The sequence below is a fragment of the Leptosomus discolor genome, chromosome 6 (genome assembly GCF_034619465.1).
Source record: "Leptosomus discolor isolate bLepDis1 chromosome 6, bLepDis1.hap2, whole genome shotgun sequence".
Classification (NCBI taxonomy): Eukaryota; Metazoa; Chordata; class Aves; order Leptosomiformes; family Leptosomidae; genus Leptosomus; species Leptosomus discolor.
This window is the reverse complement of record NC_141396.1, coordinates 60,829,400-60,845,210: the sequence shown is the minus strand read 5'-3', so window position 1 is coordinate 60,845,210 and position 15,811 is coordinate 60,829,400. Positions and strand designations below refer to the sequence as shown.

At 42.9% G+C, this 15,811-nt stretch overlaps 1 protein-coding gene across 4 annotated transcripts in view; it reads left to right on the top strand.

The window, feature by feature from the left end:
* The window catches only part of SCN5A (sodium voltage-gated channel alpha subunit 5), a 172,793-nt gene that overhangs the window by 56,787 nt on the left and 100,195 nt on the right, over positions 1–15,811 (top strand). For 2 of the 4 annotated variants that reach the window (XM_086466888.1, XM_086466889.1), the window contains exons 10-12: positions 2,287–2,469; positions 4,878–5,279; positions 14,369–14,501. In XM_086466888.1, coding sequence (XP_086323014.1) covers positions 2,287–2,469; positions 4,878–5,279; positions 14,369–14,501 — 718 coding nt within the window. Of the gene's footprint in view, positions 1–2,286; positions 2,470–4,877; positions 5,280–14,368; positions 14,502–15,811 lie in introns of those variants that run through there. The other 2 variants (XM_086466891.1, XM_086466890.1) reach the window with 2 other exon arrangements.

Here is a 15,811-nt window from a genome sequence, read left to right as displayed (position 1 = left end):
ATACTCCTGGAAACTTAGGAGTAGAGGAATTGGGGTCCGTCATGTTCACTAGTGGAGCCCAGTAATTCTGCAAATTAACTCCCGACATCTCAAATTAGTCATCTGGAAGAAGAGACTCAGGAAAGTGAATTGGGTGGCTGCACCGTGTAGCTTTCAGATGTCCTTCTCACATGCCATGCTCCAGCCAGGGATACTCAGTTTTAATCTTGCTCTCCAAGCCTTTATCAAGATCTTGATTTTGACTTTCCTACTGTACCACTAAGGTCTTGCCTCAAATCCTATGTCCTGCATAATCCCCATGTCAGGGCTTTTGTGAGCTAGGCTTTTCTCCTATTCCTCATCCGCTACCCATCCTTGCCAGACATGTCTGGTCCCACATGCCTTTCCTGCCCCTGGGAGTTACCGCAGTGGGTTATGGCTTGCAGTGCCCCAGGGGCAGGACATGTTCCAGCCACAGGAACCCAACCAGAAAGGGTAGATAGGCAAGACATGGGGACTTTCTCCATGCCCTGGGAAACAATTTAGTCCAAATCCTTTTTCAGTAACTGGAAAAGGTATGCAGGGCAGAAGCAACTTAACCCAAGCAATAGGTAAGAAAAGGCTAAGAAACTGAAAATTAGTTTATTTTGTATTAAGCGTACAGCATGCTTAGTAGCACAACCTACAATATTTTCTAGATCAAGAAAAAATGATGGCAATCAGAAAGGAAAAACGAAACCCTTTAGACCAGCTTTTACACTGTGCAGTATAAAGAGAGTACAAATATAATTGATAGGCCTGCTTTGGGACTATCAGTCAATTTACACAATTGGTCTAACACATTCCTAAACCTGAACTTAACACCAAAAGACGTGCTGAATCTTTATGAAGAGAAAGCACTTCAGCATAGCAATTAAATCAATTGACTCAAAAAAATAAAAAGAAAAGCCTAGACCAGTGTCTGAGCCCTCCTCCTCCCTGCTCTAAGCAGCTTGCTCATGAAAGATATTTCCCACAGGAATTAAGTTTTGTTGTGCTCTCAGCTTGATAGAGCTACCGCTACTCCTTGAAATACATGATTGATCCTTTACACGACTGTTAAGTGCCTTCACTTTCCTTGGACTGATGCCTGTGGGAGGAAGGGAGTATTTTGCTGCGGAGAGCTGATTGCCTGTTTGATTCTAGTGGCTTACAGACAATAGCACTGAGGATTCATCCATTTCTCCTGTTCTTGGGAACCCAGAGAAGCTTTTTTTTTTTTTTTTTTGATAATTCTCTAGCTTTATATATTTCGGCTGGGGGCTCTGTAAATGGGCTTGTCTCCAGGCCACTGATGTGGCTACCGCTGAGACGCTGGCACCTCCAAACCTGACCTCGTGGTTTCTGCTCAGAGCCCCCTCGCTCCTCCCACCTGCACCAGGGATGGGGACCCAGTTTGCTGCTGTGGGCAGCGGCTTCCTCCCTGCACCTATCAATTCTTCCTCCTGGCTGCTCATTTGCTTTCAAGGCTGTGGTTTTGTGTGCTCAGACTTTCGCATTCAGCCGCTGCTGGGTTTCTAGCAGTTGGTCTGTTATCAGCCAGCTTCTGCAGCGATCCCACCAGATAGCCAGCACAGCACTGAAGCATGCAGCAAAGCAAAGTCCACCTTATCTCTGGTTAAACCCACAGTTTTCTTTTTGCATTTCTGATCATAGCTGCCTGCGCTGCTACTTGGGATAAGTGTTTACAAAAACGTGCCAGCTGAATTGCCTGCTGTTCCTAGCATCCCTCTGTGATAGGGGAGGAACATCCCAGCAGCCAGTTTGGCTGCCCTCCTGCTCAGTCCTCCTAGTTCAAGGGGTTGAAGTCCAGGGCGGGGGCTTAATCTGAGGTTCCCCAGTTTGAGATTTGTTTTCTGGCACCACAAGTGTTACTCCAGAGATGTGTGCACAGTCTACACCCATAGGTGTGTGCACACAGGCTGTTCGTCCTGTGAAATGTCAAAGGATCTTGCGTGTGAGCTCTACATAAGTCACATTATTTTATGCAGCCGTTCATAGCACTCCATCATAAGATCTATGTGGCAGAATTGCATGAGTGCATTAGTACGAGGAAGCTGTCTCACTTGTTTATTTTCTTATAGCTAAAGGTAGAGGATAGAAACAGATTAAGACCAGTTCCTGCCCTGTGAGATAGTTTTATGATTAATGACCACCTGAAATTTTTACTGTATCTGCTATACAACCTTAAAATGAAAAATATTTGCTCTCACTCAGATCCTCAACTCAAAGAACAAATTTTGCACCTTCTACCATCTTCTGTTTTAGGCATTGGCTGCTAAAGGAATTGATTCAGTGTCACTTAGTTCCTTGGAAATGTCACCTTTAGCATCCAAAAATGCCAAGGAAAGAAGAAACAAGCGAAAGAAAAAGAAATCTTTGGGTGCAGAAGAGTATGGGGAAGACCAAAGGAATCCCAAGTGCGACTACGATGATGGTCAGAGGAGAATGGTAAGCCGTGATCAGAAACATCACTTACACCACACTGCACTTTGCTGGATAGGCCAGGCTCGGAATAAGCAATTAAAGCTGAAACTTTCAGCTGTAAAGAAGAATCTGATATTTATATATCATGACTGACCTGCAAGTGGTCTGTTAGAACAGTGGAAGGAAACATATTACCACTTTATTTTCAAAATTAATTAAAAACGCCCATTAAACATTCTTACGAATCTATTTTGTTTCAATTTTTTTTGCCTTTTTTTTTTTTTGCTTCAAGATTACCCACATGTGGTTTATTTTCTTACTTTAATTTAATTCATCTGATTATATCGATCCTATCCCTACTAGAGATAAAAAATTCTTAGAAGAAACCTGCAAAGCGTAAAAAGAAAAGAGGAGGAGAAAAGGAAGAAACTTGTCTCTGAGGGCTTCTTAAATGCTATACAAAGACATTATTAACATTTTTATATTCCTTTGCTAGTTGCCTTCAAGTCAAAACTTTGTGGTACTTGTTTCCACTTTCTGTTGCAGGGAAAAAAATAGAGTGAGACTGTTGTAAATAGGGTTTTATGTAAATGTTACTGACATGCATGAATATGAATCTGCACTGCTGTGTGTATCAAATGATCATAAATAGCTTCAGACAATTTGTCTTTGCTTAACTGAGGGCAAAGTTTAAATCAGTTTATTTTGTTGTTTTGAATAGCCATGTAATGGGCTAAGTCTTTATATATTTTGTTGTCAGTGAATTTAGGGATATTTGGCAGCCATAAAAAGCTCATAGAAAACATGCAAGTGATGTAAGTAAATGTGACCAATTAATGACTCCCCAGCTCACAAAATTTACACAGAGCTGGATTTCTGTAAATGACATGCATTTTTTAATCTAAAAATATTTTTGTTGTTGTCTCATTGTTTGAGTGGATTGTGTTACAAATAACACCTTTGTTAAAGCCAGAATTGCTCTTTAGTATCATTCTGGATGAGTTTCAAGACATCACGTACCAGAATGACCATGGATTGGAGCTGTATACTGACATTTTTTCCTAAGATTAATATTTATTGTTTTCACTTTTCGCCCCTGGATGTCATATGCATGAGAAACATGGGAGACACATTTCAAAGCTTATAGTAAATCTTCTCTGCAAGGCTGTGTCTGGCATGGTTGGAGGGAGTAAGGCTGAGTCATCATTCAGATGCAATCTGAGCAGCTGGAAAAGTGTTGCCATCAGAAATCAGTCTCAATGACTGTGCCATGGAAACCCAGGCATGGATTTTTGACCAGTTAAAATTTGGTAGCAATCCAAACGGGTTGTTTTTAGTTAGAAGGGGCCTGGTTTTTGTACTCGTCCTTGCACCTGTGTCACAAAATAGCATCATTACGTAACTCAGTGGTGTAAGCTACAGCGTGAAGTGAAATCAGGCTTCATTTGTTTTTTCTGGTGTGTGGATGCTGTGGAGATCTGACCTCTCTTCGTATATACTTGGCTCATGAGAAAGTTCTGAAGAAGCTGAAAATTCTGTACAGGCCATAAAATCAAATGCATGTTCTGCCTAAATTCTCTTACTCCAATAATTTCCTCTTCAGATATGAGGAAAGGGGATAGACTTGAATTCCATACACATTTTCTGGACATCCTTTTTACTCTACCAGAATTTAGGTGTGTTTAGTCCTTGGCTACATCTTGCTGATGCTCTGTCAGATTTGCACTCTCACTAGCTCACCTCAGAGCTGATCGTCAAGGCTGATATTTGATTGTGAGGGAGAATGCTGTGTACTGAGGCTACCCACCCCTTAAAGCAGCCATGTGCGTTGGGATAATCATTTTACAAACTAATAAACCATATCCCTCTTCTTGCTCTTGTTTTTTTTTTCCTTTATCACCTTCTTCCGTCGTATTCTGCTACTTCTTCTTCCCTCTTCTTCTCATTTTCCCTGAAGTTCATTTCCTGCCCTATTTCTTTATCTCTTCTTCTCCCACTGCAACGTTCCTTCCCTAGCTGTTATGAAGATGTGTGATAGTGCGGTGAACTGGAGCTGGATCCCCTTCCCTGCTCCTGTCTTCCACTCCTTCTGCTGCCTTCCCAGGTCCTTTGGCACTTATCAGACGGGGTGGGGGGGGGGTGGGGGTGGGGAGTAGAAGCAACGGAAGTATCATGAAACAAGGTGAATGCCACCTTGACCCTTCCTATTTCAGTACATCTTTAACTGTCAAGTATTAGACAAATACCTAATGGCTAGGAATGACTATTCAACCTCTTAACTTTGCGAAGGTTGAATACGTGTAATTAAGTCTTTCTCTGAAGCACTTGATTTAAAATGGAACTTACTGCTCTCCCCAGACCTTCCTCGCTCCTGAAAACATGTTGCAAAATGTTGTTTCTCTTTCCCCTTTTTCCTTTCTGGGGGTTTCTAGACTCTCCTTGGCATTAGTTATGGTCCCAGTGCAAACTTGGTGAAGCGCAGAACCAGCCACGGAAGCATATTCAGTTTCCGACTCCGTGGCAGAGACACTGGCTCCGAAACAGATTTTGCCGATGATGAGATCAGCACTGCTGGGGAAAATGAAAGCCACCGGGGCTCTCTCTTAATTCCAAGATCTGGGAGGCGTCCAAGCGTGCAAAGTCAAGTGAGCCATAGTTCTCACCCTACTACTCCCAACTACACCCAGACGGGCAAAAGGAACAGCTCAGTGGATTGCAATGGTGTGGTTTCCCTGATAGGAGGAGGCATCGGGGCACTCAACCCAGACCCTACTTCTCCTGCAGGGTTACTGCTCCCCCCAGTTATTATGGAAAAACCTGGGACAGGAGACCTGGTGAGTACTTTATAACTTTTGTATGTGATTCATGCTCTTGTTTCCTTCTAAATGTTGTTGGAGTTTGCTGTAATTTATTTACGTGATATGAAGTCTGCAGTGAGAAACCCAGACCCACCGTCCTAGGCAGGGTGGGAAGACAATGGGTGAAGTCACACAGCAACTTGTATCTAGTGCTGCGTAAGAGAGGTTCATGACTCCTGGTAAGACTTACTCTTCAGAGTTGGCTGGAGGCAAATAAATCTTGGGTTTGATATGAATTTTATTTTCTTGTAGGGACATTTCTTAAGTTGGTTTCTTTTGACATTTGAATATCTGACATTGTCTGGTGGCTAGAAAATGATGTCATTAAAATGATTTGGTGTAAGTCTTACCATCTTCAGACTGCATTTTCTCCCACTGGTTGCTATTTGTTTGCATCTGACCTCTGGTCTTCTGTATAGCTTGTGGACGGCTGTTTTTACAGTCCAAAGGTAGTTCTCAAAAGGGTTTAGCATCCAGTTCAAATACATCCAGGAAAGATGAACAGATGATCAACAGACTTCAAGCCTTTTACAGATTGCCAGGATCTTTGCTGCTAAGCACCACTGCTGCAAAATATTTAATATGGCTGTAAATAAAACTATTAAGACTGATATCATTAGGACCCAAGAATTAATTAACTTAGAAAACCATAAGATGGCATTTCAGACATAGGTGCTACACAGGTAGGGCAAATTGGACAGGTTGCCAGTTTGATATGGTGGTAATTCTTCTCTTTTAGTGTAGATAATCTTCATTGGAGCTCATCACTCTCAACAGTCTTTAAAGCAACAGAGGTCTAGTCACTACCTTCAGTGTGGGCAGGATTTATTTCATCTTAGAGATCAAAAATGGGTCAGAATAATCTCTCTCCCTGAAAGTGCCTCTTTCTGTTTGCTTTAACTACAAGGCGAGGCCAAGGTGAATAGCTCTATATTGCACGTATCTTAAGTCAGGTGAGATGAAGCCCACTCAGAGTAACAAGGTGCCGAAACCAGGTTACATGTGTGGGGAAACAAGCAAATGTGATTCTAACATGTAGTAGGCAAGGTATTTCCTGAAGAGAAAGGCGAGTGAGACGGATCCCAGCCATGGTGTCAGATTATCCGTAAATTGAGAAGTAGCTTTTTTTCTTTAGAGCCAGGCAGATTCTTCCCTTTCAAGCTTTGGGCTGAATTTTTTTCCTCACCTATCCAGGCATTCCCTGTAGTCCTGCAAATAGACTCTCACACTGTACATGAAAGGAGGGGCCATGCTGTGCGTGGGAAGCTGGTTGGTGTGAGAATTATCTGTTTTGTTGACAGTTTTAAGGCTGTTGCTGCTTTTTCAGATGTTCACACCTTCGTTCATTTAGGACTTTGGTACTCCCATTTTTACTCTCTGCAGACAAGGAAGACCAGTCCTAAGAGCAGCCTCTAGACAGCTGAGCAATAGAAACAATATTTGTAGGTAGGGGAGTTTTATTGGACTTAGCTTGGCGGAAAAAAAGAGCTGTGCATTAAAGGAACTATGTAAGAAAGCTTGTGTATCTGTTTTTTTAAAAAAAAAAAAATCTGAAACAAAGCAGAAAGGCCTCAGTAGATGAGCAGTGGATGTTCCCCTTTTCTCCGTAAGGAAAGCAGCTCTGCAGGCTGCTGAGGCTCTCCCAGCTGTCAGAAAAAGCTTAACAAAGCATGAGAGCACTCAACCTTTCACAGGAAATATTGGTATTTTACAGGATTGGGCCCTGAGGTGACAGGGCTTTGAGCTCTGCTGGCGTTTCTTTTTGTTTGCCAGCTTCCTGCCTTTTAAAAAAATGGATGTTGAAAATTGAATGGCCCGGGTGGGTGAGCTCACTTGACAGTTCCCTGATCATCTAGGAAATAACACCCAGGCACTATAGTAACAGATGCTCACTCAGTGATGCAATGTGAAGGATGTTGTGTCTTCTGCAAAACAGGTTTGGTATCTAATCTATCCAGAAAATGTGAACTGGAGTTAAAAGGTAGTTGGCAAGAAGCCCATTGCTGTACAGATACATTCACTACAGGAACCATAAGCGCCGGGCATAAACGTGCAGCCTCAGCTGTGGAGCACAGGCAAAAGGAAATAGCAAATTCAACACCTCAGTGTGCTCAGAGATAAATCAACACACTTCTGGGCTTGGTGTTGGATTATTTTCGCCTTTGTCTCGTTAAAATTTGAAGTTGCTTTGTTCTTCGTTAGCAGCTCTGGCTTCTTTTTATAGTCTCTTGATATGTTTGGGGGAAGCAAAAGAAAAACGTTGCAGGGTGGAGTTGAAGTTACCTCATTAACCCCACTGAGCCTGCCGCTGTTGTGTATTCTGTCAAGTGTAAGCCCATGGTGAAAAAGGACCCACTCGTGCTATCTGTTCTGTCTTCCCCGAACAAGAAACAAAGGACCAGTCCATGAAAAGGTATCGCTATAATATGTGTTAAGCCCTGACATGCAACTTCCTGAGGTGTAAATGTGGCTTCACTCATGTAAACATAACAACTGAGTTGATGGAGCTGGCAAAACACATTTTACAGCATTAGGTTTTGAGATGCATTTGTTCAGGTCCCTCTGTGATGCTCAGTATTATCAGATGAGCGTAACACAGACCTGTCTGACTGCTACTGAGTGGGGACACCCCTTAATTCTGATTTGGGGAAAGCTTGGAAGAGCGCTTCTGATTTAAAGGGCAGCGTAAACATCAAACAAGGTCTGACTGTCTCTGGTTTTGTGTTTCCAACCAGCAGCCCATAAGCAGATCATAGTTTCAGGAGATGATTTCAAACTGGGCCTCCCTAGGGTTTCTCAGGGAAAGCACAAAAAGTCACTAGCCACTGTTGAGAATTTTAGCGTGATCAGTTTTAGCACATTCAGTCTGAAGATTTTACCCCAGGCAAAGTTTTTGGGACCATGATGAACAACTTTCATGCCCCTGTGCCATTGCAACTGCTACCTACTGTCCCAGCCAAGGGCTGTTTGCCCAGAGGAATGGCTGCAGGTAGCAGCTGAGCTGACATGAAGGCATCTGTGCAACTTGTGCCTTCTCCTATGAGAGAGGTGGCTGCAGCAGATTATCCCACTATTCAGGCTGGTGACTCATCTGAGTGATCTCCTGACACCTGGCTGCCGAGGAGCACATAAGCTAAACCAAAAAGAGTTTCAAATGCTCTTCAGATGGCCCTGGCTGCATGGCAGATGGATGTGAGTCTGTTTCCACAAGAAACCAAGTCTGTCTGTGCAGTCTTCTGCATCAAAGCAGTCCTGCCAAGTCATCAAGTGCACAGCCTGAGCAAGAGAAGGGGCATCCTGTCCTCTGCAGGGAACCCATGCATCTCTGCACACTTTGTTACACCCATTGATGTTCCCACGCCTCATAAGAGCACCCACAAGGAGTGTTGGCAGTGTTGTTGGGGAGCTGCCTTTGGCAGCACAGAGGGTTACGCAGCTGTGTTCAAGCTAGAAAGCCTGCTGAGGTCATATGAAGAGCAAAGCAGTGCAATATGAAAGTATGATCTGCAAAGGTCATCCACAAAGGTGGCTCTGGGTCAGGCAGTCTTCATCTGGATGTGAAAAGCAACAGGCGTTCAAGTCCGAGGGGTGCAGGGAGCTTGTCCCAAGAAACCCCTGCTAAGTCCTAGGCACTCTCATGGAAATCTCCAGTGTATGCTGCAGAGGACTTGAATCAGGTCTGCCCCTGTTCCCCTACCAGCTTTCTTCACGTAGTGCAACTGCTGATTTCATCAAACTTGCCCCAGCGTAAATAAGATACAAGCAGGACCTGGTGACTATGCTTAATGTCCTAATTTTTTTAGCTTGACCTGAGACTGAGAGGTTTGAAAAATGGTACGTTTTTATGCTCCTGCTGATTGCTGAGCTGGGAGTTTGGTCTTTCACCTTTTTTAGAGAAAGTTTATACATTATGTAAGTAACTTCAGGGTACACTACAACATAAAGTTTCTGCACATTCCTGTAGTATTTGGTTGTAGCTGTGTATTGCTCTGTTGTGTCTTTTGTTTCTTAGTTAAGAGGTTAGAATAACATCTCCCTTCACAAGCTATTGATCTGTTTGAACAGAATCGGATTAAGTTAATGAGCTGTTATCTGGAGCTCAGTTTATCCATGGGATCTGATAAGGGTGAGTAAGATGTCACCTGTGGTTCTCAAGAATTTCTACACATGACAAATACCCCCTCTTGCCTCCTAAAGCCAGCTGGAGCCTTTTCTGGAACTCTGCAGGGACATCACAAGGTTTTTAGTTTAGCCTGACTTTCCAATTATTTTGGAGATTAGAAGTGGCAGAAAAATGGACACAAGACTGGGGAGGTGGCTGTTTGCAAGTGGGCAGCTGGCTGTTAGCTAGTGGTCCCCACTGCTTTACTTTCCCTGGGGCACCTACTCACCAGAGCTTCCCATCAGCCCAGGAGGAAAGCAGGGCCACCCATGACATGGCTTTGGGACGGGTAACAATGCAGAAGTTGGAGCTACCTGGGGTCTCCTTCTTGCACATACAACCCTTCCTGAATTTCCTCTTCGTTGCACATACGCTTTTTCTTTTCGAAAACTAGAAATGCTGAGTATTGCCTGCTTGGTAGGAGTGAAACTAGTGGGGAGTGAGCCCTTAAGAAAGGCCAGGCTGCTTATTGAGGTGCCAAACTAAGGATTTAGAAGCTTAACTTTAGATAAACTTTTTTTTTGGTCTTTTTTATTAAAAAAAGAAGAAGAAGAAGAAGAAAAAAAGAGACCTTGGCTTTTGTTGCCACTAAGCATAAAACTGTTTTGCTGACCACATTGGTTTGAGGATTTATTGTTGACCCTAAACCCACCTCGAGGTAGAATTTCTTTTTTTTTCCCCTTCTTGCTTTGCCACAGGACTGGTGAAAGGGGGAACTGTTAGCAGTTTCCATGTTCAGAAAAAAGGTCAACAAAATAAGTAACTCATCCAAAAATCACCACCAAGAAGTTACATGGAGGAAAGCTAGTCAGACTTCCGCTGCTGTCGCACGGAGAGTTGTCAGCGCGGCTCTAGTTTCTGCTCATTTCAAACTTTGCTTTGGCATGTCCTAAGCATAAATCATGCAGGTTTGACACAAATATTGCAAGCTGCTCCAGTGTACAGTGTGTCTCTTTAAATAATCGAGTATCCAAAAAATTAAATGGCTTCTTTTTAGTGCTGTGTGATATTTTGGTCACCTTCAATCTCATTAAATATTTGTGCTAGTGCCTTACTGGGGCCATTGTTCATGGTGTGGCCTGTCCACCTTTTTTTTATGCTTGAAAAGATTTTTACTGTACAAGGAAAATTAAACCTGTCCCAGTTCCCAAATGTGGTCTTTAAAATGCTGCCATGTATAAGCCCATCTTCACATAACAGTTTTGATATAGCTCAGAACTGTAGGCACTCAGAAGAAAATAATTCTGCAGTGTTATGCATCCTCATTTACATGTAAATTACTGAATAGTATATTTGTCCCTATAGAATTTAGCTAATCCAAAGGAGAAACGTTTCCAGTCAATCAGGGAGCAACACAAATAATCTTGTCCTGCTGGAGGTGCCTGTGTTTAACTCCATTGTGATTTCTCATCTGCATCCTAAGGAGACTCCTTGCATAACTGTAGGGACTGTTGTTATTTTTGCTTAATTTCTATAGAAATATAAGTGTGATGAACAACTGTGCCTGTGTATATTCTCTCTGTAATGATAATAGCCTTATGCTGCCTTGTTTGTCCAGTTCCTGGAGCTGCGCTCTATCTCAGAGTGCAAAACCTGCCAGTTCCTTGCCTGACTATTAGCTGTCTCTGTTCTAAAACAAATAATTAAAACAACCCCTCACATATCTATTCTTTTTAAAGAACAAAAGCTCATAAACTTCCCTAAGTAACTTCAGTAATTTTGAGCAGTTCACCTGGATAGAAATTTTCTTTCCCAAAAAAGTAAATGGCAACTTTCTTTCTAGTAAATGGCAACCTGACCATGTGATAGATTTACTGCTCTGTTGGTAAAGAGACCACATCCCCCTGCAAGACCACAGGAGTATTCCTTATGCCCCATCACTGCCTGCCAGACACTGTGTCGTGGCTCTGGGGATGAACCTCTGCTGTGTACCCGCTGCCGAGCATCTGGCAGGCAGTAGTGGGCTTCAGGCTCTGCCCTCCAGCAGGGGCACATGCAGCTGGGCAGCTCTCATGTGCAGCAGCATTTGCTCTGAATGTGGGCCAAGCAGCAAACTGCACCACCTCACCTCTCCAGAGACGAAGGAAGGAAGGAGCCGTGCACGTCTCCTTCAGAAATACCTCTTTGCACGTGGAGGATGGCACGCTGCAGACAGTCCCCTTGACTCCTCGAGTCTTGGGGACCGTTTCTCATGACGCAAGTGGCAGGATGGAGGATGCTGGGCTCCAAAGCAAAATAGAGTGACTTAAAAAACTTGTTGGGTTGGGAACATCACGTCAAACCTAGGGAAAACATCAGTTCCCTGCTATTTTTTTTTTATGAAGGATATGCCAAACCTGTTTAACTTGGGCTTTTCATTTACCCTAGTTTATCTCAATCAAAAATAGGAAGAATGAATCTCTGAATGTTTTTAATGTTTTTCCTTCAACTTTTTACCTCTGTAGTGTATTCTGTTTGCACCTGTGAGTAAAAGGTGGCTTTCTGATAAAGGCCACCAACACATAATATCTGCAAAAGCACTTCTGCATGCACGAATAGGAATATAGTTTCTTTCTTGACAGTCAGAAAACTGGTACTTCTGGGGATGACTATGCCTAAAGACAAGTTGCTGGTATGTCCTAAACACTGGGTCAGAGGGGATGGGAAGATGGTACAGTTTAAAAAGAGTTAGATGATCCAGAGGAATTTGATATTTGAAGTTTTCTTGTGGCCCATTCTACAGACAGGGGGAACTGGAAGGGTTGGGGTTTTATTTGGCTTCTTTTCATTTTTCTTTGTTTTTACTTTTTTTTTTTTTTCTACTTAGAAATTTATCTCCCTCGTGTTTTTTATCTGCTTGTCTAGTTATTTCTTTTCGGTCCCATGCATTTGTTATGTACTGCAAACTGGTGCGAATGATTATGCAATTTTGTAGATGCTTTCTTCATTAATAAAACATTTGTTGTTTCTTTGGTTTTTATTAGATGTTTTTGAGGTGAAGGGAACCAAGCGAACTAATGCATCTGAAATACTGTTCCTAGTTTCCCCAGCTCCTAAGCCAAGTGTTTTTTTGTTACATTGTGCACAAGTAGGAGTCTCTCTGAATGGGTTCTGATTACACCTCTCCTGTTGAGATGACTGTGTGAGTAACTCAACAGACAATGAGCCAATTGTTTCAACAAAAAAAGAGAACATTTTAGAAAACAAAAAATCCCTTTTGAAACATTGTTACTTTCCTGGCTTAGCTAATGTCTTAAGTGCTTGCTTTGAAAGTCCTTACTCTTCTCTGCAGTGATTGGTATTTTTAACTGCAGTACTTTGAAGTGACCTGGGACCAGTATCCTGGTTATTATTTTCAGTATCAACCAGCGGCCAAGCATCTTTGTCTTTTGCAACCATCTTCCAAGGGGATGTCCCCTGTCCTGAAGAGGTCACACTACAGAGAGACAACCTGTAGAGCTTCAGTGCTTTTTTCCTGCTGTTCTCACAGAATTGCCTTTCTTGAAGAGCAGTTTTGGCAGAGAAATGGCGAAGAGGAGGGATCCTGAGTCCCTCTGGGTGCATGCCCCAGGCACAGACGACAGAGCTGTGGAGCCGCTGCCCATGGCATGTCTCTGTTGGCATCCTGGGCACTGCTTGGGGTGCTTAGGGCCATTTCAGACTGATGTGATGAGAAGATCCAGAAGACTGAATCTGATTCCTGTAGCTCATTTGAGTATGGAGAAGCAAAAACATCTTCTCTGACATCTGTATAAATCAAGGGTTATCATCTTCCTAGGGATTTCTTCTCCTTTCACATTTCCTTGAGCTATACTGGACGAGCCATCAGGACCCATCTACAGCGCATCTCTCTTGCTTACATACACCTCGGACTTCATAGCCTGTATGCTCAAAGGAGCAGGACAGGTGCTGTTAAAACATTTATTTTGGGAGACTGAGTGTCTCGACCAGGAGGTCTGTGACAGAGAGTGATGTTGAACCTGGCTTTCCCAGATCCTTAACACCTCAGCCACCAACTTTCCTTCTACCTGTGGCAGAGCTAGAGGAGTAAAACAAGCTGGAGTTGTCTCTATATGAAGTGGAAGCTCATAATAATAAAAGTCTTAACATCTTGCTCCTGTGGGCTGACGATATAAAGTATTCAATACAGTGTGTGTCTGCAGCTATGCTGTGTTTCAGGCTGACTTCAGGAACTCAAGCCTTCAAGAAGCATAAAACTAATTTAACATGAAACATTAAATAAAGACTGTTTAGGAGTTCTCTTTTTCTGGTATTTCGTTTATTTGTTTGTTGGGTTTTTTTAAGCTTTTCCTTGAGAAACATGAGAATGAGAGAGTTTGGGTTATTTTCTTATTTTTCCTGAGAAAAAAGAAGCTGAGATTGTCCCCTAATTACAGAGCTTCAGAATCCATGACACCAAAGATCACCAGAATGACAATATGTTCCCGAGATTTGGCAGTGTTTCAGAACAAGAAAAAACATGTGTTGAGGAGTCAGTTTGCCTGGTATGATATCAGAGGCCTGTAATGGAGCTGTTACCCACGCCCCTTTCCCTCTTCTAGCAGTATAATTAAACAGTTAACACCTTTCAGAAATAATGGAATAATTAATGTAATTAAGCAGGCGTTCTTTCACAAGCAAAGAGCACGGTAAAGCAACATTGCTGTCTCTCTGGCATCAGAAGCTTCCCTTTATTTTCACCTGCATCTTTCCTGTTACATGAAGGTAAAGGGCAGGGCAAAGTTTCCAAAACTGCTCAAAGTGCGATTTTCAAAAGCAGTACCCCATCAGCATGTGTCTAATTGGAAAATCAGTGAGCTTCGGACTTTTCAAATGGGAAAAATAGTGCTTAGGCAATTTTGAAAATGCTACCCCACATCTGCCTTGGTTTTATTCTGCTGATCCAATGTGTTCATTTAAACAGACCTCTCCCTCAGATGAGGCAAGCAAGAAGCAGCTTTTAATGCCCCACTGCCCATCGGTGGACCACTCAGACGAACCCTTTCAGAGGCAGAGGGCAGTGAGCGCTGTCAGCATCATCACCAGTGCCCTGGAAGGTAAAATATGTCTTTATTTCCTCATCTCAAAACCATATACGTGTTGATTGGCAGGAACAAAGTGACACAAAAAAAACTAATATTAAACCCTTGTTGTTTTGCAAGAAGGCATTGTAGACAGTTATTGCAACCCCTGTAAGGGGGGCAATGCTATAACAGAAGGATATAATCACTATCTTACCCATCGACTTCTGAAAACCCTGACAAAATGTTTGCCATATGATCCAAACTGGATCTGGAAAGATTTTGTGCCCCTATGACAATTGATTTACACAGGACTAACCAAGATGCAGGATAGTGGAACACCAGACTGGGTGGCTGTACATAGCTTTATATCTCATCTCTCTGAAGCAGATGCAAAGTCTGGCATGTGCAGTCACCAGTTAGTTGCAGAACTTCCAAGTTGTGGGGGAGGAAAGTCTCCTTGAAGAGCAGCTATTGCGACACAACATTTTGGTGGGTGTTTGAATCCCACCATGAGATTCAAGGACGCTCAAAGGACCCATTTGTCCATGCAAATATTTCTCAGCAAATTTTTCCATTGCTCATTAGGTGCAGGAGGATTTCCCTTCCCTGTCTTTCCATACATGGGAAGTTTGCACTTCCCTTTCACAAATTTGATAGCAAGGAAACAACTCATAGCAAAATGAGTCACACTTCTAGGCTCTTTACGCACAGCATGAACGGGCTTCTTAGAGTTCCTCGTGTCTTCTACACTGTAAATTGACACAAGGTAGAAGGTAGCAACTAAAAGTATAGAAAAATGTCTGTCAAGAATGCAGTGTGGAGCAAGGGAAATCTTGGATTCTCCTGTAGCCTTATTTTCTGTGTTACTGATGAGTAGGAAGGCAAGGCAAGATAGAGGTACTTACTTGGGAGATGCCTTACAGAAAGGGACGGGACCTAGCTTTTCGGAGACAGCCCAGCATGAAACCACAAAATTCTACTTCTTTCTCTCTTTCTTTTCATGGTCTCCTGCAGTAACCTTCTTCCTTCCCTTGCTGTGTTCCTGCAGTTTGATTTGACTGTACAATTGGTTTTCAGCTGGATTGACAAGCAGAACCAGCTCACACAGAAGGTCCAGGAGCACAAAAGCTGGCAAAAGGACAGAGAAATAACATGTGGCTGAGGCTGACAGGGATGAAACTTCCCCCTTTTAGCAACAACTGGACTTAAAGGGGCTTGTAAAAAGCATGGAGCCTCAGGGAAAGGAGTCACTCATCTGATGTGTGTCCATCATGAAGGTCCCCAAATTAATAGCAGTGGCATAAGCAGGGTGGGTTAGAAGTGATTGTGAGGAGTATGGATAT